The 27,570-nt window shown below is 42.5% G+C and overlaps 1 protein-coding gene across 6 annotated transcripts in view; it reads left to right on the forward strand.

The window, feature by feature from the left end:
- Nucleotides 1-27,570, forward strand: part of NEDD4L (NEDD4 like E3 ubiquitin protein ligase) — a 629,231-nt gene that overhangs the window by 568,610 nt on the left and 33,051 nt on the right. For 3 of the 6 annotated variants that reach the window (XM_082259755.1, XM_082259751.1, XM_082259752.1), the window contains 8 exons: nucleotides 2,644-2,841; nucleotides 10,004-10,081; nucleotides 13,095-13,149; nucleotides 13,235-13,291; nucleotides 18,679-18,737; nucleotides 20,436-20,501; nucleotides 25,722-25,951; nucleotides 27,195-27,316. In XM_082259755.1, the coding sequence (XP_082115881.1) occupies nucleotides 2,644-2,841; nucleotides 10,004-10,081; nucleotides 13,095-13,149; nucleotides 13,235-13,291; nucleotides 18,679-18,737; nucleotides 20,436-20,501; nucleotides 25,722-25,951; nucleotides 27,195-27,316 (865 nt within the window). The remainder of the gene's footprint in view (nucleotides 1-2,643; nucleotides 2,842-10,003; nucleotides 10,082-13,094; nucleotides 13,150-13,234; nucleotides 13,292-18,678; nucleotides 18,738-20,435; nucleotides 20,502-25,721; nucleotides 25,952-27,194; nucleotides 27,317-27,570) is intronic. The other 3 variants (XM_082259753.1, XM_082259754.1, XM_082259756.1) reach the window with 2 other exon arrangements.

Here is a 27,570-nt window from a genome sequence, read left to right on the forward strand (position 1 = left end):
ACTTCTTTTCCCTATATTGGTATGGCATATATTAGTTGCCAGGGTTGTTAGAGCTCTTCCCATATGAGGAAGGATGGGTTTTGATACCCTGTAGAAGAAGACATCTTCAGACCTATAAATAATTTGAGGGGCAGGTTATAGATGGGGCTTTCCAGCTTACAAGCAAGCACAATTTTAAATTGAATTTAACTTTCATTCTGTGGAGCTTCTTTTTATTAAACTGCAGCAAGGATAGAAGAAAGTGTTGTAAAATGCAACCAGTCAGATTTCTTGTCTTTTAGGCAGTGCAGCCTAGAGAATGTAAGCTAAAATCTGATTGGGTGGTATGGGTAACTGCTTTGGTATATGTATGTGTACTTGCACTTGTCTTTAATTTTCCTTGTGTCTTGGAAGGGCCCTAGATCCTAGGCCCAGATTTAAATTTGGGAACTCCTATTGATTTGAAGTTGAGGTTGAGTCTCGTTCCCTTCCAGAACTTCCTGCTCCTGGCCATTCTGTTGTCATATTCCAGAGAATTCCTCGATACGGATGATCTGGCACTGGATTGGAGAGTGAGCCTTAAAGCGGAGTTCCGCTTTGGATTACATAGATGTATGTAATCCCCTTTAAAACTTTTACCAATGGAAACTTTTTTTTTTTTTGCTAGTAAATACCTTATTTTCTTGTTTATTCCTCCTCTCCTCACTTCCGGGTCCGATCGGCGATGACGTCATTCGGTGATTCGCAGTGTGTGCTGGGATGTATTCCATGCCAGAAATCTACGCAGTATTACCCAGGAGCTGAGCTGTACTGTGTGTATTCAGGCTGTGACCTGCCCCGCCTCCGTCCTGCCTCAGCCCCGCCTCCTCTCAGTGAGTTGTACTGTATGCATTGTATTCAGGCCGTTCTCTGCCCCGCCTCCGCCCCGCCTCCTCTCAGTGAGCGAGGACTGAAAGCATTATATCCTCACTGAGCTCACTGAGGGGAGGCGGGCGGAGGCGGGACAGAGCATGTCCTGAATACAATGCATACAGTACAACTCACTGAGAGGGGGCGGAGGTGGGGCAGGTCACGGCCTGAATACAACCAGTACAGCTCAGCTCCTGGGTAATACTGAGAGATTTCTGGAATGGAATACATCCCAGCACACTGCGAATCGCCGAATGACGTCATCACCGATCGGACCCGGAAGTGAGGAGAGGAGGAATAAACAAGAAAATAAGGTATTTACTAGCAAAAAAAAAAAGTTTCCATTGGTAAAAGTCGTTTTAAAGGGGATTACATACATCTAAAGTTACGAAAATGGGTGGAACTCAAGCTGGCCATGCACTAGTTGAATTCCGTTCAAACTTTTTCTTTTTAGGAACGTATGTTAAATTTTTTAATTTTTAATGGAATGGGGTTAATAAAACATTACATTTCGATGGTAATGATGAAAAATTTTGAATGAGCAGGATAAAAAATTTTACTCAAACAATTTAATTTCTAACATAAATGTGGTTTTCGGCAATTAAAAAAAGCAAGTACGTTCCAATCACATTTAATTTACTAAGAATTGTTTGCATGAACATTTGTTTGAATATCTACTAGTGTATGGCCAGCTTTAGTTCTAGAGGTGTCTCTGCCTTAATCTTAGATTTGGGGAAGCCAAGGCCTCAAATTGAGCTTTGAAATCTTAAATTCAAGGTTCTCCCCAGCTACAAAGCAAATAATTTATGAAAGTAAATCTGTCAATTGTTTAAAAGATAAAAAGAAACCTTTCCTTTAAAACTTTAACGTGATTCCTTAGGCAAAAGAAGACACTTCACACTTACTTCTCTTGTGGACAGCAAGTCGTCACTTTGCTCTGTTGAAGAATCTTCACATCTGAAAACCCTTTAGGTATGTTGGATGCCTGGTCTTCAGCTGTGCACAGCGACTCCTTCCACCTACCCCTACATCAATACTGTGTGCAGCATATGGCGGGGGATGCAGGCTTCCAAAATTGTCTAATTCTACTGGAAGATGTAGCTGTTCAATAGAGCTAAGGGAAGACTTGCTGTGCGCCAGAGAGGTAGGTATGAGGAGTCTTCTTTTGTCTGACGAGTCATTTTAAAGGTAAGCACAGGTACTGGACACCTTCACTTTACTAGATATGTTCGCTTCCATACGTGGATGGGCATGACTGGTAACTGCCATTGCTGATATTCTTAGCAACAGACCTGCGACAAAGTTGCTTCACTTACAGCATATTTGTTCAAGTCGGGCACCTAGCATTTTCAAGAGAAGGTCATGGCGACTCCCATAGCTCTCACACAGTTGGTTTATTATGTCTTCCTCCATCCAGAATCTATGTTTTTTTATGGACATGCATTTTAAGCCATACTGCTGTGTTTGCTCCATGTTATTAAGTGTTTTGTCACAGCCTAAACATGCGCAGAGATCTGAAAAATGGACTTGTTGCATCGAATAAATAAATAACACATTAGGATTAAAGGCGGCATGTATAACGGCTTGAGCTGCAGCAAAAATAATACATGGAAAACTTTAGTAGTGCAGATTAGCGAGGCTGTTTCTGTATTTTAATGAACGTGTGCGGATGTTCAGACTGTGTTCTGCATGACTCTCTCACAGTACTAATTGACATTAATACCTGTTACGTCTGCATTGTGTTTGACCGTGCAGGGTGCTAAAGACTTCCCCGTGCGCCGGGCTGTGAAGGATACATTGTCCAACCCTCAGTCTCCACAACCATCTCCATATAACTCTCCTAAACCACAACACAAAGGGGCACAGAGCTTCTTGCCGCCAGGCTGGGAGATGAGAATAGCGCCAAATGGCAGGCCTTTTTTTATTGACCATAATACCAAAACTACCACTTGGGTAAGCAAAGCTGTACTTTATGTAAGGTCACTGCCAAATCAATGTTCAATGTATAACTGCTTGTATTGTATTGTATTGTATTGTACTGTGCTGCTTATTGGGCTTTGTGGAAAGATTAGCTAGGCCTGAGCCTTCAAATGCAACACCTGCCAGAACATTTTCTTACGTTTTTTTAGACAGCTGGACAGGGTTAGAGCCTCTGTCAGTACTTCGTTGTTGTCTGTGTTGGGGAGATTACCCATCAATTCCTGTCCTATGATGGTGGAGACTAGATTAAGAACATCACCAAGATCAAGAACATAGCCTCATTCTAGCAGGAGGAAAGTTGCTGTTTGTCAATCAAAAGCTCAGGGTTGTTTGGACTATAATCCGAACCCAAGTGTGCAAGCCCACCAAGAGCAATCACTTGTACTTGCCAAGCATCAGCAGCTGAGGCATTCCCCATAGCTGCCCATGTATATGCCTCTATATACGTAGAGCTACAGGATGAAGATTGCACGAGTCAGATGATTGACTCATACAGGTGACAGCTTCCTGGTAGGCTCACACACATTGGTTTGAATTCTAGTCCAAGCACGCCCAAACTCCCCACTACTGCCTGTTCCTACTGGAAAGATTTCCCCTCACTTCCTGTCTGAACAGGAAGTGTAGAAAAATCACTCTCAATGGGAAATAAAAGAGAGAAACACATTTCTAGTGGAGTTGCAAAGGGTTAGAATGTCTAATAGTGTCTAATGGCCTATGATTTATATGACTACCTTGACCTCTGCTGACTGGTTATGAAATCTGTTTTTGTTCCTCGATAGAGAATTATGTTCTGGTTTTCATTGGGTTGTTCCAGGATCTCATGTCCTTCTCTCAATATTAAATTAATTGTATTGGTAATATGGCACATATTGCTGTGTGCATGCATTTTTTTTTTCTTTCTTTGCTGTCATTTAAGCTTTCATGTTACAAAATTACCTTTTTCTATTTCCACACAGTGGGATAAATTTACAGTAGGTCAAATGGAAAAAAAATTTGTGCTAACTGGATAAAGACCAGCAAAGGGCCGCAGTTTGGAGACTACTGCTCTAAATAATCCTACTTTTTGTCAGAAGCAATGATAAAGTCTGTTGTAATGCTTTTTGCTGTTGCCCTGTGTATGGCCTCCCTCAAATTCCTACTTATGGATGTTGGCTTCTTTAATAAACAAGAATTGGAAAATGGAAAAGAAAGAAATAGGGACTTTATTGGCACCGGTATTAAAAAAGGTATATATTTTATTGAAAAAATCACAAAGAAATATATTAAAAGAGAAACATAACAGAGATATACACACAGTTCACATATATTTAACTTACAGTGGGATTAGGCGGTAAAGCCTCAAAAACATGTGCAAATGAGATCGCACAACCTACTAGGTAGACAGAATTGTAACAACAATCACATACATCACAGAGTAACCTGTATAACATAAGACGGCCAAAGAGAGGAATAGTAGCCGTCTCCGAAGGTCGTCTGTGCAATATGAGTGATCAGATGTTGAGTTAAATCCCAGTTGCCCTACATGTTTCGCTTAACATAGTAAGCTTCTTCTGGAGCACGTGATATAAACAAACATGTGGTTGGAGCAATTTCATAAGTCCTAATCGGATTAAGGCCACCTTGTAATGGGCACCAGTAGCACCTAATAGTAATAGAGGGGCCAGAAGGAGGAAGGCACCCTGCCTTCCAATCCAGACAAAGCAGAACGATGTGGGTATGCCTCGTGTGCCTGAGACCCTGGTAGGTATCAGCACAGGTATGCTCCGGATCCCACGACCACATGTACACCCCCCCCCGGATGGGGATACCGCCCCTCTATTACTATTAGGTGCTACTGGTGCCCATTACAAGGTGGCCTTAATCCGATTAGGACTTATGAAATTGCTCCAACCACAGTGTACTGACCCCCTCGTTACTTCTTCTAGCCTACCTGGCTTAGCTTACTACAAAGCTCTACAACCTGATTAGTTTTCAGATGTTTGTTTTATATCACGTGCTCCAGAAGAAGCTTACTATGTTAAGCGAAACATGTAGGGCAACTGGGATTTAACTCAACATCTGATCACTCATATTGCACAGACGACCTTCGGAGATGGCTACTATTCCTCTCTTTGGCCGTCTTATGTTATACAGGTTACTCTGTGATGTATGCGATTGTTGTTACAATTCTGTCTACCTAGTAGGTTGTGCGATCTCATTTGTACATGTTTTTGAGGCTTTACCGCCGAAGCCCACTGTATGTTAAATATATGTGAACTGTGTGTATATCTCTGTTATGTTTCTCTTTTAATATATTTCTTTGTGATTTTTTCAATAAAATATATACCTTTTTTAATACCGGTGCCAATAAAGTCCCTATTTCTTTCTTTTCCATTTTCCAATTCCAGTATCAAGGATGTGGCACCTCTAATTATTTCTGTGAGCCTAGGTATCCTGCGACCTAAGTGCGCACATAAAAACTTTTTTAGATATTCTTTAATAAACACCCAACTAAAAGTCCAGTAATGCCCCGTACACACGCACAGATTGTTGTCCGTAAATTGTCGGCCAACGTCCAATCGGCCGATTGTAGGCTTGTTAGTATGATGCTTCCGACAACCAACTGCGAATTTTCGGCCGAAAAAAATCTGGTGTGCAGGCTATAAAATTTTTGTTGGCCAACAACAGAACGGCCGATTGTTCCTCAGTCAGTACAGATTTCGGCAGACAAAAATCAGATGAGCAAGACTGGGCATGCTTAGAGAAGAAAAAAACACACGGAAAGTCAACCATCACATGACATCACTTCTGAAGTTGGTGCAAGTCTAGAGCACATTTCAACCAACAAACAACACTGGACAAAAGACGGCCGATCGGTCGGCCAACAATCTGTGCGTGTGTACGAGGCTTAAGACAAGAAATTTGTGGTTCCTTCAAAGTTGCATAGGACCATTTATTTTGATCTCCCGTGACCTCATTAGTGCAGTTACAATTGTCTGTGAATTCATTGCTATTGGGATTCATCCAACAACCACACACATGCCTAAGCATTCAAAATGATGGGCTTTATATGGCTCCTCCTCCCTAGAATGGCAGGAAGTGGTGGAGATGAACACGCCTGCAGCATACCTCCCGCTGACAGACCTAACCTGGGGTGCTGATGTAAGAAAAGATTCTATTTGCATATAAACATCCCTTCAAAATTAGACTGATTTTATAAAGGAAACCAGGCATGAAACAAAAATGTAGTTGGCCATTGATTGCCACATTTTCTTGGTTTTTCATGGTTGCCCTCTGGCTTGAATACTCTGTCACTGATCTGAAACAAGTATGCAGATCTTGAATTCTTTTCTCTGATGCTTCAGATCTACATAATCTTTCTGGAACAGTTACTCTGAAAATATTGAAGGACGAGGGGTAACGTAAAAGCTAGATTGCATTTTTGCAGAAGGATGTCAACAAAACAGCAGTATTCATATTTCTTGAAGGCTGCGTTTAACTTGACTTTAGACTGGGGTGGATTGGCCTCTTTCAAGTATTTGTGATTACTCTATTGGAAAGTTTAATAGAGGGGATATCCTCCAATGATGACAGCTATCCAAGGTGGGATTTCCCCTCACTTTGGAGGGACATCCACAGTCATCTGTGGCTGGACATTAATGACCCGCAACCACACGTATACAAGGGGTTTGAATATGTATGGGAGAGGTGGTTGCTCCAGCTGCAGATAATAGGCGTTTAGCTTCCTGACATGCTCGCATACATGGTTTTGGATTCTAGTCCAAACATACCTGAGCTCATTACTATCTTGGGACAGGAAGTGATGGGAAATCTCAGTAATTGGGACACAGACCGCAATACAACTCTTACAGAGGTTTATACCTTTCCATGCTCTATACCAGTGTTTCTAGTGTTTTCTGGTATCAACCCTGGAGGAACAATTGGCAAAAAATGTTGAGATCTCTGGGAACCCCTAGACAGTTTTCAGATCTACAGCTCATGGAACATTGGATCTGATCACGAGCTGTAGATAAAAAAAAATAATAATAATTTAAATAGCACTAAATAATAGAATAAATATTAGAAATTAAACAAACCTCCTTAATCTAAAAGTTGGGCTTGCTTTTTTCTGCACAAAATTCTGCAACGTGCATGCATTTTTCTGCACAGGAAAAAAAACCTCACTTGACACCAACATTTTGGTGTGGACAGGCATAATAGAAATCAAAGTAAGTAGTATACCGCTCAAGGTAACAACCCCTCTGCTTCACCGCCACTGCACATGGAAAGGGTGCCGACCCTGTATGTATCAGAAAACGTGTAGTGAAAAAAGTCTGGATGGCCACACTCCAATGAAATCACCTTTCATTAATCCATATAAAACGACAGCCCATACAGCAAATTGGGGGTGAAAAATACAGCACAACTAACGTGTTTCACACCTTTTCTGTTGCTTAATCATAGCTGAAATGGTAAACTAAAACACAGGTATATATACTGTATTTTCTGGTGTATAAGACTACTTTTGAACCTCAAAAATATCCCCCAAAAATGGGGGGGTCGTCTTATACGCCGAGCATAATATCTCCAAGGTATAAGTATTACCGGTAGATGTAATCTCTCAAGACGCTGGCTGTGTGAGAATCCTGTACCGGTATACCGTATGTACTGTAGCTTCGGCTACATACAGTGTACCGCGCTGAGCCAATCAGGGAGAGAGATGTATTCTATTATTGAATGCAAAGCCTGCTCGGATTGGCGGAGTAACATCAGCCCGCCTCTCTGACTCTGCCAATCCAAGCAGGCTTTGCATTCAATAATAGAATACATCGCTCACTGTGATTGGCTTAGCGCGGTACACTGTATGTAGCCGAAGCTACGGTACATACGGTATACCGGTACAGGATTCCCGCACAGCCAGCGTCTTGAGATTACATCTACTGGTAATACTTATGGTACCTTGGAGATATTATGAGAGATTACATGTATTACAGTATTAGGGTGCCTTGGAGATCTATGAGAAATCTGATGTTTTTCAATGGTGTTGCCTTGCTTCCGAAGGGGGGTAGTCTTATACGGCGAGTATAGCCCAAAACCTATGTTTTAACTTGAAAATTAGGGGGGTCGTCTTATACGCCCAGTTGTCTTATACGCCGGAAAATACAGTACATAAACCTATTCAAATAGCTCAGATGCATTTAGCCTTAGAATCAAGATAACCCATGCATAGCTAATAGAACACACACAGGTAATAATCATCCCATTCAAAGAGCAGAACTACCCATTTATTATAAAGAAAACCTGAAGGACAGATTTAAAACCTGAACAATTTAAATACAAAAGAAGAAAATGCATATCTAATATGTATTCGTTATATTGACAGAAGTACCAGAGAAAACATGCCATAGCCATACAAAAGTGTGTACTATACATATATACATATAGTGGAGACAACCCCCATACATGTATATATATTCATAGACATGAATTTAAAAAAATTAGTAAATTTATGTCCTTGCTGAGACCTACGTTAGAAAAGCACGTCTCTGCATATGGTGTGAATGAGCCCAAAATACTCAAACCTGTGTGTTTTTTCCTCCAGTTTTTATGCACGTATGGTGAATTGTTGTGATTAATAAATAAGGCAGCTGACTGCATTCACAACATATACTGTATGCATAAGAATTGATGAAAGAACAGTACAGATTTGACTTGCATAAAACATTTTGGTCTTGTTCCACTGAATTTTATGTGCCCTGTTCACACCACAACGTTGGGGTCGGGTGAGTTTATTTTCTGTGCAGAAAATTGCATACATGTTGCATATTTCTGTGCAGTAAAAATATGCACAAAATACCAATGTCGTTTTCAAATTGCACTGACAGAGAGTACAGTCAGTGCGAATTATTACTTCCTCGGGAGTTACAGCTGTCGTGAACTCAGAGGGTGGTGCAGGAGGAGTGAAGAGAGTGGGAGCTCGTGGCTGAATGTTGCAGGAGGTGAGATCCTGTGTATGACAGTGTCTGAAGGCAGACTGCGGGGGGGGGGGGGGGGGAGCAGAGAGCCGGAGAACACAGCAGAATGTAGCAGAAGGTGACAATCTTTGTATGGCATCACTGAATGCAGACTGTAGAGAGGGGGAGCAGAGAGCAGGGGCACACAACTGGTATAGACTGAATGTAGCAGGAGGTGAGATCATAAAAGCTTCAGTTACAGTTATGGCATAACATAAAGCTATTATGATCTCACCTCCTGCTACATTCAGTCTGATCCAGCCATGGGCTTCTGCTCTCTGCAGTTAGTGCTGCTACACACAGTATCTCACCTCCTGATCCAGCTATGTGCTCCTTTTCTCTTCTCCCCCCCCCCCCCTTCGGCAGTCTGCATCACTGCTACCATACAGACAGGCTCTCACCTCATAATCGATCCATGTGGTCCTGCTCTATGCTCTCCCCCTGCCGTAGTCTGCATTCACTGAGCTAGGACGTCTCCTCTTGCTTTCTTTAGCTCCCATTCTCTGCACTGCTACCGGCACCACCCTCTGAGTTCACAGGATCTGAAACTACATATAACCATTGGGTAATAATGTGCTCTTTTCACTACTAACTGTCAGCACGCATTGAGAACACTGGAGACAACATTGGGTGGATATACATCTGCCACAATGTTGATCTGGGGAGGATTCATGGAACCCCAGTTGAGAAACACTGCTGTATACAAAAAGATTGTTTTAGTTGGAGTTCTGCCTAAACCCAGATTCACACTGCTCCAACATGAAAGTTGCACATCTTCCAATCTGACTTTGCCCTGCAACTTCAGTCTGGCTTTGATCTGACTTAATGTAACTTTTTACACACTGTGGCATTGAAGTCATATCAAAGTCGGACCAAAGTAGTGCAGGAAACTTTTCTAAAGTTGGAGTGACTTGTGTCCAATCAGTTAAGACGGCTCTCATAGGCAAACATTGAATTTGACAAGTAATGTGACTTGTGCTCTCACAAGTCGGGTCCTATGTTGCACCACTGTGAACCAGGCCTTAGGATTTGCTTTAAACAAATGAATACATTTGAGAAAGGCTTTTGTTTTAAACACAGTTCTTTCTTTATGAATCTTTACAAAACAAAGATTTCACTAACTGAAGCATTTCATTTCACAGGAGGACCCGAGGTTGAAATTTCCAGTTCACATGCGAACAAAAGCTTCATTAAATCCAAACGACTTGGGTCCTCTTCCAGTGAGTATCGGTGTGGGCGCCAGGTTTTTGCTTGAATTATGTATAACTTGGAACACACAAAGGACTTTTTGTCCGGCAAGTTGCCAGCAGAACCAGGTGCATTTCTACTGCAAATCAATCTGCCTCGAATGTAGCAAAGGATTTGCAGTAGGTGATGTGTGTTTTGCCATGTCTGGCACCTGCAGTTGTGAATAAAGGAATGACTCCTCGCTGGGCTACCGCTGTCCAGACAGGTGCTCTTGCTTCCAGTGTATCTTTAAGGATTTTTTTCCCCCTAATAATGCCTGTCTTCACTCACCTTTTCCGTGCTCCATTGCTGTCGCCGACTTCCTCCTAAGTCCAGCTGGCAGTCCTCTTCAAGGCAGAACGGCACGTTGTCATTTTGCCCATTTCCTGTGAACCCAGCCTGTTCTTTACAAGGGAAGGGGCCCCAAGATCGTGCGTCATCACCCAGGCCAGCAGTACTCCAGGACAAAGTGGGGCTCAAGTGAACGCCACTCAGTCCATAAAGAAGAAGAGCCAGGGATGATATCACAGGACTGGCAAGAAAACATTCTATGCATTAAAATAATAAATCTTCTGTGTGTACTCCCCCTAAGCCCCCCTAATCCTTACCTAAGTTCCATCTCAATCCAGCGATGTTGTACGAGAGACTCTGCTGTCCAGGACTCTCCCTCCTTATTGGCTGAGACACAGCAGTGGGCACCATTGGCTCCCGCTGCTGTCACTCAAAGGCAGTGAGCCAGTGAGGAGAGAGAGGGGGCGGGCCAGTTCACAGCCCCGTGTCTGAATGGACACACAGAGCAGTGGCTCAGCTCAAATGCCCCCATTGCAAGCTGCTTGTTGTGGGGGCACTCAGCAGAAGAGAGAGGCCAGGAGTGTTGAAGAGAGACCCAAGAAGAGGACAATCCGGGCTGTTCTGTGCAATACCACTGTACAGAGCAGGTAAGTATGACATGTTTGTTATTTTTATACATGAAAACAAATACATTAGTATCACTTTAAAGAAAAAAATCATGTACAGGGGCTTTAAAGGCTAACTCCATCTTTTATACCTGTATTTAGGGTGTAACATGGTGCCAAGCGGAGCCTCCTCAGCCCCAGACAGCGTGCAGGGGTTCTTCTCTCCTGCAGCCACTGTCACTTATGTAAGCAGCAGGGCTCTGTCTGCACAACTATGCGATTCATACACCGAGATCCATAAATAAGTGGACTACAGTTCCCACTATGGCTGGTAGACTTGTAATTCTCAATGGAATATAAGTGCGGTGATCACCGCACTAATATCCCCTTGACACTTCCTGCTGCTCTCCAAACTGAAAGTCTGTAGGTAGCTGGAGAAACCGCCTGCTGGAGCCTCGATCTGTGGATCGCAGATGCATTGCTTTGCAAACTTCATGTAAAAAAGAAAAAAAAGAAAAAACATTTTTTTACTGCAAAAATATGTGCATATATATATATTTTTTTAAATACTAGTCTTTGTGGGGGAAGGGTGTGGTGTCAGGATGGGAGGATAGGGAAATCCTGGAGTTCTGCTTTAACTTCTGTAGAAAACAAATGGCATCAGCAATTCAATATATATAGAAAAATGTTGCGTTACCAAACACACACACACACACCCATAACATTATGATCACCCACATACTATTGAGTGGGTCCACCTTTTGCCACCAAAACAACTCTGAGCCATTGAGGCATAAACTCCAAAGTAACATCCACGTGAATGGCAGGACCCAAGGTTTCCCAGTAGAATATTTCCAAAAGCATCACACTGCCTCCGCAGGCTTGTTCTCTTACCATACTGCATCCTGGTGCCATCCCTTCCCCAGGTAGGCGACGTACACGCACCCGGCCATCCACATGATGTAAAAGAAAGCATGATTTATCAGACCAGGCCTCCTTCTTCCATTGCTCCATGGTCCAGTTCTGATGATCATGTGCCCATTGTAGGCAAAATTTGTTTTAGCGGTGGACATGGGTCAGCATGAGCTCCCTGACTGCAGTTGCACAGCCCCATAAGCAACAAACTGTGATGCACTGTGTGTTCTGACACTTTTCTGTTGGAACCAACTTCTTCTGCAATTTGAGCTACCGTAGCTCTTCTATTGGATCGAACAACATGGTTCAGCCTTTGCTCTCCACGTGCATGAATGAGCCTTGGCCTTCCATTACCCTGTTGCCGGTTTTCCTTTTCCATGGACCACATGTGGTCAGTCTTGATCACTGCAGACCCGGAACATCCCAGAAGAGTTGCAGTTTTGAAATTGTTCTGACCCAGTCGTCTAGACATTACAATTTGGCCCTTGTCATAGTCACTCAATTCTTTAAATTTGCCTATTTTTTTTCTGCTATCAACACATCAACTTAAAGTGGAGTTCCACCCAAAAGTGGAACTTCTGCTCATTTGCTTCCCCCCCCCCCTCCGGTGCCACATTTGGCACCTTTCAGGAAGGAGGGGGGGATGGGTAGCTGTTTTTGAGCGGCAGTGCCGTCTCCCGGAAGTTTGGCTCCTTCCTCCGCAGCCGAGCCAATCCGAATGCGCAGCGTGCTTCGCGCATGCACAGTAGGGACCCGCCCATGAAGCCGCAAGGCTTCACTGATGGGTTCTCTTACCGGCAATGGCGGCGGCTGCACCCAACAGCCGAAGGAAACATCGGCTGCGGTGCCGGCATCGCTGGACTCCAGGACAGGTAAGTGTCCTAATATTAAAAGTCAGCAGCTACAGTATGTGTAGCTGCTGACTTTTAATTTTTGGAGGGGGAGACTGGAACACCACTTTAAGGAATAACATGTTTATTCTTTAGATAATATATCCCACCCACTTTAAGATGCCATTGTAACAAGATAATCAATGTTATTCACTTTACCCGTCAGTGGTCATGTTATGGTTGATCGGTAAGTGTATTTAGAGGTAGAAACAGCGAGAGCATATTCTGCTTTAATTATGAAGCTATTTATTCTGTGAGTGATTTTTCATCTTTCTAATGAATTGTTATGTATCCTCATTTTGCAGCCTGGCTGGGAGGAGAGAATACACATAGACGGCAGAACATTCTACATAGATCACAGTAAGTGTGCTCTCTCTTACTAGACTTTACCTGCATTGACAGGTATTTGCATTATGAAAATCATGTGATCTTACTCTTTATTCAGGAACTCAAGTGTTGATGTGCACAGACCGCGAAAATGCACAGTCCTTGCCCCCCTACGGTACTGTACATTCTGCACCACAGTGCTTGCGGTTTCCCCCTATTTGTGTCAGTGAAGGATTGTTGAAAGATTAACAACTTTTTGCATTTTCTTTTTGTTAATACAGCGTTGGTGCATACTGTATGTTTAGATGACTTGCCTCAGCGATCCTGCCTTGACATCCACCATTGCAAAGGGAAAATAAGTCCAGCAGCATTTTGTTATCAGAAGGCCAAAGAGTATAGTCGCCAGTATCTGGCGTAACCAATATGGTTGTGTAACTCCTACCAACCAATTAGAAGTTTACGTTCAATTTTAAAAATGTTTAGGTTATGTAACAGCAGATCATTGGTTGGTTGTGTGTTACTTTACCTTAGCGCCTCTTTCCATCAACATGCCAATTATTTTCAAGGCTTACTCCACCTTTCTGATAAATTAGCGTTTATATATAAAAAAAAAGCTGCACTCCATCCCACATGTTGAGTTTTGAATTTAACTTTGGCAATTTAGCTAGATCTATAGATGTCAATGTTCTACATTTGTGTTTATTTATCCAGCGAAACTGTAAAACTGATATACAGTACTGAATCAATTTTCATTGTACTGAAGTCGACTGAAAGATATATTCTGATTTATTGCTGGATATCAACGTCTTACCGACCGGAGGCCATCGTATGACATCCTGGATTTTAGGTGGATATATTAGCTGTTTAGCTGCTTGATTACTTTTACAGGTGACCGGAGGGGTCCTCCGGTGCTTCTCCAGTTTCTCCCATGCGATCGGGAAACCGGAGAATGAAACCACCGGCGGCGGCAGACCAGATGGTCCCTGGCCATCTCTATGACCCTCGGAGGCTGGAAGCGACGTCATGACTTATTTTCCGGGTTCCGGAAGCGACGTCATGACTTCTCTTCCGGCGCCAGCAGATATAAACACTGCCATTTTTTTATTTTTATTTTTTTGCTGGAAAGCCTGAGATCGATTTATTTATTTTTTTTAATCTCAGGCTTTCCAGCATAGAGCAGAGATCTTGGGATTGTAAAGCGCCCCCATCCCCTCGTGTTTGCACGCAGAAGCGAACTTATATGTAGGTCGCATCCGAATATTTAAACGGCATTCAAACCACACGTGTGAGGTATCGCCACGAATGTTAGAGTAGTAGCAATAATTCTAGCCCAAGACCTCCTCTGTAACTCTTAACAGGTAACTTGTAAAAAATGTTAAAGCGTCGCCTATGGAGATTTTTAAGTATTGTAGTTTGTCGCCATTTGACAAATAAGCCCAATTTTAAAGCGTGACATGTTGGGTATTTATTTACTCAGCATAACATCATCTTTCCCAAAAATATAAAAAACTTGGGGTAAATAATGTGTTTTGTTATTTTATTAATTCGTGAAAGTGTTTTTTTTTTTAAACGCATTTGAAAAATGTATGCGCAAATACCGTATGGCCCAAAAAATTGCAAGAACCGCCATTTTATTCCCTAGGGTCTATGTTAAAAAAATATATATAGTGTTTGGGGATTCTAAGTAACTTTCTATCAAAAAGCACTGATTTTTACTTTAAATTGTAACATGCTGAAATAGTCCCATATAGAAAGGAAGAGAGGGAGGCGCCACTAAGTGTAATATTAAAAAGGTGACATTTATTAAACAAGATTAAGAACACTTACAAGAGTGTAGAATAAACTGGGCTTGACAGAATATGTGTAATCCAGGTGTCCATAGATGGTTCTGTGAGTTTTGATCGCCCCAAACACCACTGGAGGTAAATTGCTGGGTGTCCTGGGATGTACCTCCACGCTAACCAGCGTGGAACATGGAAGCGGATGTGACGTCACCAGTGCGGGGCGGAAACGCACACTGGAAAGCTTCATGTGTATCCTCATCTACCTGGACAGCAGATTCCTCTATGTCCCTTACATACAGTCCAGGTGAATAAAGAAATTTGTATTTGTGGAGCGCCAGTCTTCCATTTTGACTCATCCACTTGAAATAGCCCCATATGCTTTACAGTATGGCAAGTCCAAGGAGTAGGCAGAAGAAATGGCTGTTTATTGGCTATTCAGCAGTGGGAGGGGTGCAAAAAAGGCATGACCTGCAACCTATACTGCTGAATTAGTTCACAGTTCATAGAGAGAAAGGGGGCCTTTTTCTTGTCCCAACACTGCTTTACATGGTAATGTGCAGGGGAACTGGAGCACTCTTTGGAAATCATGCAATCAAGTGCATAAAATACAGACTTAATGCTGATGTCGACCCCAGTGGGATTTAAACCAATACCCTAGCACTGCATGGCTACAGTGCTGATCAGTTTATGTAGGGTATGGGTTACCAGTGATGTTCCTGTTAAATTCTCCGTTTGGCCTAGTAAGGAATGTTTGATGCATCTAGATCTGCCTACAGAATGCTGCATCAACCCAACATTCCATTGCCTCTTAGCACTGAGCACGGACCCTTAAGAGTCTATACAGGGATTATTATAAGTAATAATCAATAATGACACAGTTATTGATTGGGTTCCTTTGTCTTAAAAAAAAAAAATACAGATTTGCCAAAAAGGTGGAGTGATCCTTTGATATAGCTTAAAACAAGATATAGCATAGCAAGGCCTCAGTGGTAAAATTGCTATTCTGACTTAATTTTCTGATTGTGGCATGTTTTATTTGTCTCCACGCATTAATACACCTCCGGACTGTTTTCTTTATACACCCTGAAGTAACACTTTGTGTGTATGCACAGTAACCAGTTTAAGTGAATTTAATACTTCCTGTTTGTGTATGTAAATTTAACATTACAGACAGTGGGCATTTAGGCAGCCATACTGAATTTTAAGGTCACTGGTGCCATAATGCAGTGTAAACCTCAGCCATTGATGGCATGCTGAGACTGGAAGTGATAGGTTGTGTTTATAGGAATGCATGCAACAAAAATGCTGGGTTTTGCTGGCTGGAAAGGATCAAATTGCTGCCCTGCTCATGTAAATTTTGTCTCTGTTCTACCTTATGTTTGGGTTTTTATATTGCAAAATTCAATATTGAATCAAAGTGCACTACCCAATATTTATGTGCCTTTACTTGCAATATTTAACTTGGTAAAGGGTCTCTTTTTTAGGGGTTGCAGCAGATGGTCAGGGTAATTGTGGGATGGGTGAGTTATCCAGTGAGCCTCGCCTTTGCTTAGTCCAAGTAAAATGAAGGTTCTTCTATAGGTTGAACTGGATGGACTGATGTCTCTTTTCAACCTCACTAACTATGTAACAGGCTTCCTTATTTCTATAAGCCACATGTGTCAAACACAAGACCCTAAGGCCAGAATCTGGCCTGCCGGACCATTTCATGTGGCCCTCGTAACCAGGGCTTTTTTTTTTCAGCTGGAACGTGGAGGAATGGAGGCCTGTTACCTCCAGCTCTTGCCCTCCGACTCCCTCTCACCACTGTCGCTTGTAAATACAGAAGCCTTCTATGTTTACAAGGACAGCGTTCCTCTCTGCGGCTCTCACAGAACCCTGTCTACTCTGCACTCACACCGGGAACAAGGGGGATTCAGGTGCAGTGTGAGATGCGGCATTACAAGGTAAACTGCACAGATGCCAACCAATGATCTCCCTACAAGTGAGCGAGAGGCAGAGCCTCCTACACTGCCGGGAGGTACTAGAGCGGGAACAGGTAGTTGAGATGAGAAGAAGCTTTTGGGCGGTGGTGGTGGTGGGTGGGGGGGATGCGGGCTGTGGAGGGAGATGTGTGCAAAGGTATTGGATGGGGAGAGTGGTGCAGAGGTCAGAGCTAAGAAGGGGTGGAAATGAGATGTGGACAGCCTGTGAAAGAGAGCTGAACCCTGAACACCCCTAAATCCTGCAATCTGTATATAGTGCACTCCTCAACCATGCACTCTGTACATAGGGCACCCCTGAAACTGCACACTGTACATAGCCCACCCTTGAACGCTGCACTCAGTAGTACATAGCACACCCCTAAACTCTGTGCATTGGGCAATCCTGAACTCTGCACATTACGCACTCCTGGTTTTTATTGCCCCTTTAAGATCCTCCCACTGTTGGTGCATTTTGGCCACACCCACTGTTTGATGTAGTTCGGCATGGGGACATGGTTCAGTTCCTGTACCTATTCTCTGAGAAAAAAAAAAGCCCTGGATAAATTTATATAGTGTTACAGATACAACTGGCCCTTTGAGGGCAACAATAATGCTGATATGGCCCGCGATGAAATTGAGTTTGCCACTCTGCTATAATTCTTAATAGTGTATACCTGCTGCCATGGGAAAGCTTTTCGACCATTTAAGGAACAGTTAAATGTGATAGACTCAGACTAAAGACCTAATCGTATAGAATGATTGTTTCAATGGAAGAGTCATATCTTTCAGAAATAAATGGGCAATTTGGTCACTCAAAGATTGTTGTAATGGAAAAGGAACAACTTGTCCCAGTGTAATATTTGGTGAAATTTCACCAGCTCTATCTTTTTTCTTTTGTGTGTCAAATGATCTTTTCTGACTAAAGGATCAATGCAATGATTGAATTTATATTTGATCAATGGTACATAGTTTATTTGTATGACTAGCCTTACTGGTGCTGGCTGCTGCTTTAAATGCTTAAGCCTCATTGTACCTGTAGGCTACGCAGTGCAAGTCATAACAGACTCGGAATAAAAACAGTGGATAAAACCAAAAGCAAAACTATTCCTTAGTGAAATTGTATAATTCCTGCTGCTTTCTAAGCTGATAAAAATCCCATTGTTATACTCACTGTGCAACAAGTTCTGAGCTTCCTGCAGGTACCAGTGATGGCACAGGGCTGTGGCTGGGGGAGGGATGCCTACGCAGACTGCTACTGCTTGGCTGCCCAGTGGGAGAGTTTGTGTGCTCTACAAAATATATATATATATATATATATATATATATATATAGTGCTATATCGTTTATATAATACATACATTGGTCCATTGCATATGCATTAATACAACGTATCAGCACTTTTGATGGATCTACGTAATTTTTTTTCGGTTTCAAAGCTGAACTTTTTAAAAAAATATGTGGAAATGAACATTGCTATGAGACATGAACCATCTTTATTCCTTTTAGATCAAGCCTAATTAATATGGTCAACTTCTTTCCTTTTTTTTTTTGCTACTTTATTGCAGTCTAACCTTTCTCCACCGACTGGTAGAGTAGCAGATGGCAATAAAGTTTGGGCTGATAGCTGGCATTTTTTGTGCAAACCAGGTTTTGGGATTGTGTTTGAAGAAGTTCGTCCTATATTTAGCACTGGGAAACATTTTTTGAAAGATAAATAGTTCATGATCTATACAACTCAACTATCGATCAAACCATCTTTGACTTGCTGCAGTTCCTGAATGTTAAGCATTCTAAAATGCACCCTTTAATTGCAGATACTAAAATAACCCAGTGGGAAGACCCTCGACTACAGAATCCAGCCATCACCGGGCCAGTAAGTTTAAGCGAAACCCAGCTAATTGTGTTTTTTTGTGGAATAGATAGAAACAGAGATGTACTTTAATTATATTTGTAAAGGTTTAATAGTAATAATATGTTTACTGCTTCTAAATATTCATTGTAGCAAACCTGGTGAAGTCATGGGTTATTAAAGCACCTTGTGTTGCCCGTCTTTACATTCATACAGTTAACCAGAAAGGCATGTCTAGTGTGGTCCTCTGATTTCTGGTGGTCCTCTTCCTCCCAATTTGGGAGCTAAACCCTGTCCACCTGTCATCCCATTATCCAATGAGAAAACCTCAACAGCCAGTAAGGTAGTGAAATGGTAGGCATACGCATAATGCACTTAAGTGGAGGCCCTTGGTGAGTGTCCCAGTGTTAGAGAGGTACGCAGAAGATGGTTTTCTGGATAACAAAGTTGAGTACTGTCCACAGTACATTTATGTGCACTAGCTACTGGATCTTATAAAAAGGGGGTAGCCTACCTAAATCTTGTACTGAAAATGTAATTTTGTGGAAATTAAAAAAAAAAAAAAAAGTAACACAGCCAGTACTCAAGTGTGTTCTTGCAATAGTGCACCGATGTGGCTATAATCACCTTACGCTGGTTAACAAAGTTAATAGTTGGTGTTAGTTTTATTAGGAATTTTTTTTTTTTTTTTCATAAACGTATCTAGACTACCATGTGTTTTATAAAGAATTTGAGACTAGCCCCAAATGTAGTCATTATATATAGATTTTGCTGACCCTGCCCACTGTTACCCAATAAAGTGATAGAGGATATTTCTGTTCATAGGATTCTGCCTAATAGCAATTATTGATAAGAGCCACCTATGTTTAACAGCAGTTTCCTGATACAAGTTTCACCCGATATCTTGAAAGTGGAACATTAGAAAATTATAGTGTATGATAGTAATGATAATTAGGTCATGTGACCCTTAGCAGCTCTTCATAATCATTTAAACCATAGGTGTCCAACCTTTTGGCTTCTCTGGGCCACATTAAGTGTAGAGAAATTTTCTCGGGCCGCATATAAAATACATATACTATAGTTAAGGTATATAAATGATAAAACACCACCGCGCCCTTCCCGCACTGCTGCACCCCTTCCCCCCAGCACTAATTTAACACAACTAGAGGATGATCCCTTCCGAGGCTGCCTCTGCCAAAAGTTAGTTGTAAGCCGCTGTGGCCATGCCCCCAAACTGCCTTCCTTCGTCCACAGCAAAAAAAAAAAAAATTGGCAGAGGGCAGTGGGCCGCATTGCCTGCGGTTCCGGGCCGCAGGTTGGACATGGCTGATTAAACCATGCCTTTATTGTAGTACATAGCTCCACTTGAGAAAACAACTTTTGTATAGACACTATATAGTATAGTACCCCAACCCTATAGACACTATACATACAGTACCCCAACCCTACTGTTCCTGGTAGCTCCACACGCTGTTTCAGGCAATGTTCAGGTTTCTTACAATTTTGGAATTTTCGTTTATTCGCAGCTCCAACTAAATAAAAAATTCAGTTGATGATTCAACATGTCAGCACACAGCCAAAGCTACAATGTAATTTTTGACCGTGCTGACACTTTACATAGCAATATTAATAGAGTTCTCCACTTTATTAATCTACATCTTTGGGCACATACTGATCGTGACTTTGTTTTAATGGAATCATTATTTTCTCTTCCTCGTCTAGGCTGTCCCTTACTCCAGAGAATTCAAGCAGAAATACGATTATTTCAGGAAAAAACTAAAGAAACCAGTAAGTATTTTTAACTACATTACAAAGGTAATTGCCTTGATACCTTGGGACTGTTATTTGCAGACCAGGGTCATAGGTCTCGCAGCAACTACCTTATCACCAGTAACTTTCTTTTCTTGTAACATTTGAATCTTTCAACCTTACTGGATGAAAAGTAGTGTTTGGACCCATGTCAAAAGTATTTTTTTATGGTCCAGAACTTCTTCTCCCTCCTATACAAGTCTATGGGAATGCAGCTTGAAGATGGAGATAAACTGCAGGTCAAATGCTCTTGCAATGTATTCTGAATGATCTCAAAAGCATATTAAACAGATGTAGATATCAAATAGCATTTGCCCTTTGACACAAGCCCAAAGTCCTTAGAACCAGGCCCATAGGGTCAGAAAAATATTACTATAGCTGTTTTTTCATCTGAAGGGTCTCGAGATCAGATCATCTAGGAAATCTGGTTGGTTGATGACCAGATACTTCTAGACAGATTGGCATTGGTCACTCTAATACTTTTATCCCTGTAAGAACCCCAGAATATTGCCTCAGCAAATATTGTAGGATTGGGTCAAAATCTTTGTTAGCACCAAGGAAACCATATCTGGTCGTGTTCGGCATGAGGGTTCCAGAGCCAAGACTTGGTGTTCAATCACCAATAAAGTGTACCCTACAGGAAAGCAGCCCTCTAAGATTTAACCCCTCGATACCTTAACAGTTAAACTGGCCATACACTAATGCAGCCTTTTTCAACCAGGGTGCCTTGAGGTTTTCTTCAGGGGTACCTTGGCAAAATGCCTAAAAATTGCCCAAAAATTGTATACAAGCCGGCATGTGGATGAACCCTGCCTTTTTAGTTAAACTAAATCACAGGTTTTCATTATGCAACATTACAACCTTCTAGCTGCCGGTGTCCTAACGACCAATGGTATCATCATTTGATAAGGAGGATGCCAGACACTTGCATAGCATCCTTGTTTGACCTTCCCCTGCTCCTCTCCATCAGCGTTGGGGTCACATTAGTGATGGGGAAAAACTGAGGGAGAAGAGAAACATAGGCATACTAGTCAGAACCAGTTTTCAAAACTGTTTTGCTTTGGAAGAATAAATCACCTCCAACGTTGGGTGTCCTACTTGGACATGTTGATGTTGCTGCATTATGTAAAACCTAGTGGAACCGCTTTTAGATTTTAGATAGTGGTGCCTTGAGACGGTCCATAATTTTTAAAGGGTGCCTCGATAATATCCATCATTTTTACAGGGTGCCTCAAGACTATCCATTATTTGTAAAGGGTGCCTCGAGATTGTCCATTTTTAAAGTGGATGGAATTTCATTTAAAATTTTAAGAACGTCTGTTCAATTTTAAATTCAGAATTCGAAGGAATCAGATAGAATTTTTTTTGAACAGGAAAGTCGAGCGGGAAAAGCAGTTTGTTCCAAAATAGAATGTTGAAAGCTAGTTAATTTTTTAAGTACTTTTGAACAACATTTGTTAAGTCATCAAATGTACTGAGAATTGTCATGACAATGTTCGTTCGAAAATCTACTGTTGTATGGCCAGCTTTACTCTACTGTAATTCCTAAAGCCTGGTACACACAGGTAGTTTTATTTTAGTTAACCCAGTGGGCTGAATGGAAAAAAAAAAACTGAGGAGCTCGCTGCAGGGGTGCACCTAGAGCATTTGGCACCCAGGGCGGATCCTATATCTTGGCACCCCCCCCCCGACGCACCATACATTGACGTGTCGTCAAGGGACGTACCGCACATTGACGTGTTGTCAAGTGAAATTGCATGTAGCGCCTCCACGCACTGCAGCCCGATACCCGAAAGAATCCTCTTCCCTCTGCTCCCCCCAGCGACCAGGCCCCTCCTCCTCTGCACCGACTGACCTGAGGTGCCGGACAGAAATACATGTAATTGGCAGTGGCACACTTACTGTGTGCTACTTCCAGTGGTGTCACTAGGGTTGGTGTCACCTGGTGCGGTAAACCATGTTGTCGCTCTCCTCCAAAAAAAAATGTCCCTGTTTTCTGAAAGTGTGCCAAAGATGCAGCATGCGGGACTTTTGGTGCGCTTTTAGAAAATGCAGAAAAAACTGCACAACCTAAAAGAAATCTATAGCACTGCAACTCTAACTCCCGGTAAAATGTAGGAAAACCCCTCTTTACATTACACAGCCCGTACCTCTGGACCCCTTTACATTACACAGCCCCTATACCTCTGGACCCCTTTACATTACACAGCCCCTATACCTCTGGACCCCTTTACATTACACAGCCCCCCGCCATTGCAACCCTTTACATTACACATTACACAGCCCCCTGCCCCCCCATGAAAACCTTTACAATACACAGCCCCACCCCCCACATAACTCTTTACATTACACTGCCCTGCCCCCTCCATAGAACCCTTTGCATTATACAGGCGGCCCCCCCCATTGGAACCCTTAACATTACACAGCCACCGCCCCCCCATGGAACCCTTTACATTAAACAGTTCCACCCCCCAATGAAACCCTTTACATACCACAGCCCCCCCCAGAACACTTTACATTTTACAGCCCCCCCAATGGAACCCTTTACATTACACAGCCCCTGACCCTCCCCAAATAGAACCGTTTACATTACACAGCCACCCCCCAAATAGATTTAAATAAATACATTTACATTACAAATAACCCGACCCCCCCAATAGAACCCTTTACATCACACAGCCCCCCCCCCATAGAAACTTTTACATTACACAGCCCCCTCCCCCCCCCAATAGAACCTTTTACAATACAAATAGAAACCCTATTAGGAGGAGAGCGGAGCAGGAGGAACTGTTTCAAGCAGAACGGAAGAGAGACTTATGAGCACTAAATAAACAGTGCTAACTGCCGGAGTTAACTTTGCTAGTTAATAAGCAGGTGATTGGTTGCTAGGGGGTCCTAGCAATCTCCTGCTCATTAACTAGCAAAGTTAACTCCGGCAGCACTCGCTGTTTATTCAGGGCTTGTGAGTCTCTCTCTTCTGTTTGGCTTGAAACAGTTCCTCCTGCTCCACTCTCCTGTGTCAATGAGCGGCTGAGGCAGTCCAGTGGCCGGCCCCTGGGTGTCACCCTGGTGCTCCCTGACACCCCCCAATGTGTGGCACCTGGGGCAGACCTCCCCCTTGTTGGTACGCCACTGGCTCTCCCCACTGAGTTATTGTGTCCTAAAACAGGGACTACACCCACTCAAAACACACCAGTCAGAGCTCGCAGCCATAGGCTACAAGCATTAGCAGATGCCGATCGGCTGCTGGATTTCCAGCATGTCCATTCGAAAGAAGTTGGACAGCCTGCTGTACACAGTGGCTGAATTTTGGCTGGTTTCTGTTGAACCAGCCGACATTCAGCGCGCATGTACCAGCTTTCAGACCAGTTCTTAAAACCCCCCACCCACAAAATGTTTAAAGGATAAGTCAATTTTTTAAAAAAAAATAATAAATGCACATTTCTCTGCAGGTAAAAAAATGTGCATTTATTATTTTTTGTTGCAGGAGCCATAAAGCATTGCACCCGCAGATCTGTCAGTGTATCTGCTTACTCATTCCTCCTACACGGAAGTCAATACATTCTGAAAGGAAGAACATGTTACGAATAGACCGTTCCCCGCTCCCTGATCTGACAGCTGGGATCTTCTCCCTCCTAGCTGTCACAATTTGACCCAGGCAGAGCCCCGCTCAGCCACGTTTTTTAAAAATTGTAATAGCTAGCGGGGAAGGAGAGAAGGAGAAGATCCCCGCTAGCTTTCAGATCAGGGAGTGGGGTCCGGTCCATTCATAACATGTTACGAAATGTGAACTCACCCTTTAACCTGTCCCTTAATGCTTAACTCCCCCCTCCCAACACTAAAATCAGTCCAGTATTACTTTAAGGTTGACTGGAGGATTTTTTTTTTTAGTCTTTGGCACCCGGGTGAGAGCTCCTGTTATTTGACTGGCTTGTGGCCATTGTAATGCAGGTTCTTATGGAATATCATTGATTGACAGACCCATGTCGTCCAAAAAATTCTGCAAAATGTGTTATTACCATTTAATCAAGGCACTTACTGTACCTACCCTAATTATCAGAATAAAGGCATTTTCACTTATGTCTGCTAATTAGGGAACACTGATTAATGATAATGCTTGTTCACCAGAAAACAATTTACAACTTTATTCTAACAAGTGTTCTCAATTATGATCAAGGCCACTAATTATAATAAAACCAATTATTATTAGTTGTTCCCTGTTGTAGATAGGAAAAACATAAATTAATGACCGCCTGTAAAATGTGCTAGCAGTGGAGTGTGGAGAGGATAATTTAGATGTGTTGTGGTTTTCAAATTGCGGCAACAGTGTCCTAGAAGGACCCCAAGCAATAAATGCTTAAAGAGCTACTAGACTTGTGTGTGCACTAGATTGGGTGAGATTTCTCACTACATGTACTTGTGTACATTCAAAAAGTACTATTGGGTCTAACGGCATATAACCGTATACCGGGCGAATAGGTGTGGTAGACCACTCCACACTGCTGGTATGTGATCGAGCCCCCATTCAATTTTAGCTTCTCCTTGAAACATAAAGTTTGTTGTCTGCTAAAATCTGGTGCCTTTAGTTGTTTGTGTATTATGTGAACATTCTTAAAATGTATCTAAAGCTGAACCTTATTTCAATAATGTAAAAATAATGTCTGAACAATGCCTCAACTGCATTAAAACACCTAGTGGATCAAATAGGTTCTTCTTTTTAAAGCCTCGTACACACGCAACGAATTTCCACCGACCGGTTGTCCGTCTTTTGTCCAGAGTGTTGTCGGTTGGTTGGAATGTGCTCTAGACTGCACACGAATTTTCCCGCAAGACAGAATTCTACTTCAGAAGTGATGTCATGTGTTGGTTTGATTTCTTTGTGTTCTTTCATCTCTGAGCATGCCCAGTCTTACTCATAAGATTTTTCCCTGTCGAAATCTGTACTAATGAGATGAAAATCGGACATGTTTTGACGGTCGACAAAAATTATATAGCCTGCACACCAGGATTTTTTCGCCCGAAAAGTCGGAGTCGGTTGTCGGAAGCACCATACTAACAAGCTGAAAATCGGCAGATCGGTCGTCGGACGATATTTCCCGGCCGAATTTCTACTCGTGTGTACGGGGCTTAAGTCTTCTGTTAACAGACCCCAGTATGTTCATGTTCCATCATCATAACAGAAAGTGATTCCCTCCCCAGGCCGACATACCAAACAGATTTGAAATGAAGCTTCACAGAAACAGCATCTTTGAAGAATCGTACAGGCGGATCATGTCAGTGAAGAGGCCGGATGTCTTGAAGGCACGGTTGTGGATAGAGTTTGAATCCGAGAAAGGCTTGGATTATGGTGGAGTGGCCAGAGAATGGTTCTTCCTTTTGTCCAAAGAAATGTTTAATCCATATTATGGACTGTTTGAGTATTCTGCCACGTAAGTTTATTTTCTGCTTCTTTATTAATCTGAAGCTAGGGATATGTGTATATGAATATTAGCCTTGCCTCCACGTTGAACTGCCTGCCCCAGTTGGTGTGGACCCCTATCTCTGTTGCTGGAAATGTTTCTGGTTAAAATTGGTCAAGGACCCCACTGACTAATCAGATTGCACTTTTCCACTGCAAGTACCAGCTTGGTTCTACTCGGCCCTGCTTGGCCCGGTTTGCTTTTCCACTGCTGGTACTGCATGGTACGGTGTTGGAACGGTTTGGTATGGTTTGCTTTTCCACTAAAGTAGTACTAAAGTTAAGTGGGTGAGATAACAACGATTCTCTGACCAATCAGTGGCTAGTAGTGACTGCATGCAAAGGATTGTGGGATATGGTACCGGTATGGTACCTCTTGGAACCACAATTGAGGTGGTACTGTTTTAGAGAGCCGTACCGTTTGGTTCCATGCAGTGGAAAAGCGCCGCCGTACCGTACCAAAACGCTCCTACACTATACCATGCAGTACCAGCAGTGGAAAAGCACAACTGAACCGTTCGGTTCCATGCAGTGGAAAAGCACCAAGAATGGCTTGTGCCCATGAATGATATCATAGGCTGCTTCTTAGTTTGGTTGGTTCAAGATTATGGCAGCCCACAACACTGATACCTGGAAGCCTGTCATAGGGCAACCAGTGCAACTATTTGCATGTTTTCAAACCCAAACTTGTCCAGGTTGGTCAAGTAAGGGATACTTTTTGGGAGGGGGAGCGCAAGACATATTTAGCGTCAATAAATAAAGGTGAACTCTAGGCAGGTATAAAATACACAAATAGTGCATCTCTGTATTTGTTACATTTATTTTTAAAACACATGCTGTGTAAGTACTTGATTTTGATCAGCCTCTTGTAACCTCCTGTACAACTAAGCTCAGACTAGAAGAGGGAGTAGCAGAACAAGAAAACAATCATCTGTGCTACAGTGTTTATGTTCTAATAGAGTCTTGCTGATAGGAGGAGGGAACAGAGTGACTGATGAGTTTGTCAGTCTGCTGCTTCTACTTTCACTGTCCAATCACAAGCTGGGGGGAACAGGGATCAAGAGGTAATTGTAGCAGGGGAAAAAAAAGGTCTCCTGCCCTGCCATTGAAGGGAGTCTGTAACAGGTAACTCATGGCTGGATTGTCCTATGCTCTGCTAAAATATGTTTATTCAGTCTACATGTGGGACATAAACCTTCTTATCTTTGTCACAGGGACAATTACACTCTCCAAATAAATCCAAACTCTGGTCTGTGCAATGAAGATCATCTCTCGTATTTCACATTCATTGGTCGAATTGCCGGCCTTGCAGTATTCCACGGGAAATTATTAGACGGTGAGTGGTATCCTTCTCTAATGAAGGCCCAGGTGTAATCAGGACAGTACCCCATGTAACCAGCAAGATCCAAGTGGATGAGTACTTAGCCATATAGATAGTCTTTCTTGAAGGGTAATAACTATTCACTATGTACTGACCCGTTGTTCATTTATCTTTTCTTGAAATTGGACCTTATAGAGTTTTTAGCTTTTGGAAATAAACATTGGTGCTTATATCAAACTTCCCAGGTGGTAAATACTGGTCAAACTAGC

Source organism: Pelophylax lessonae, assembly GCF_965119305.1.
Source record: "Pelophylax lessonae genome assembly, chromosome: 1".
Classification (NCBI taxonomy): Eukaryota; Metazoa; Chordata; class Amphibia; order Anura; family Ranidae; genus Pelophylax; species Pelophylax lessonae.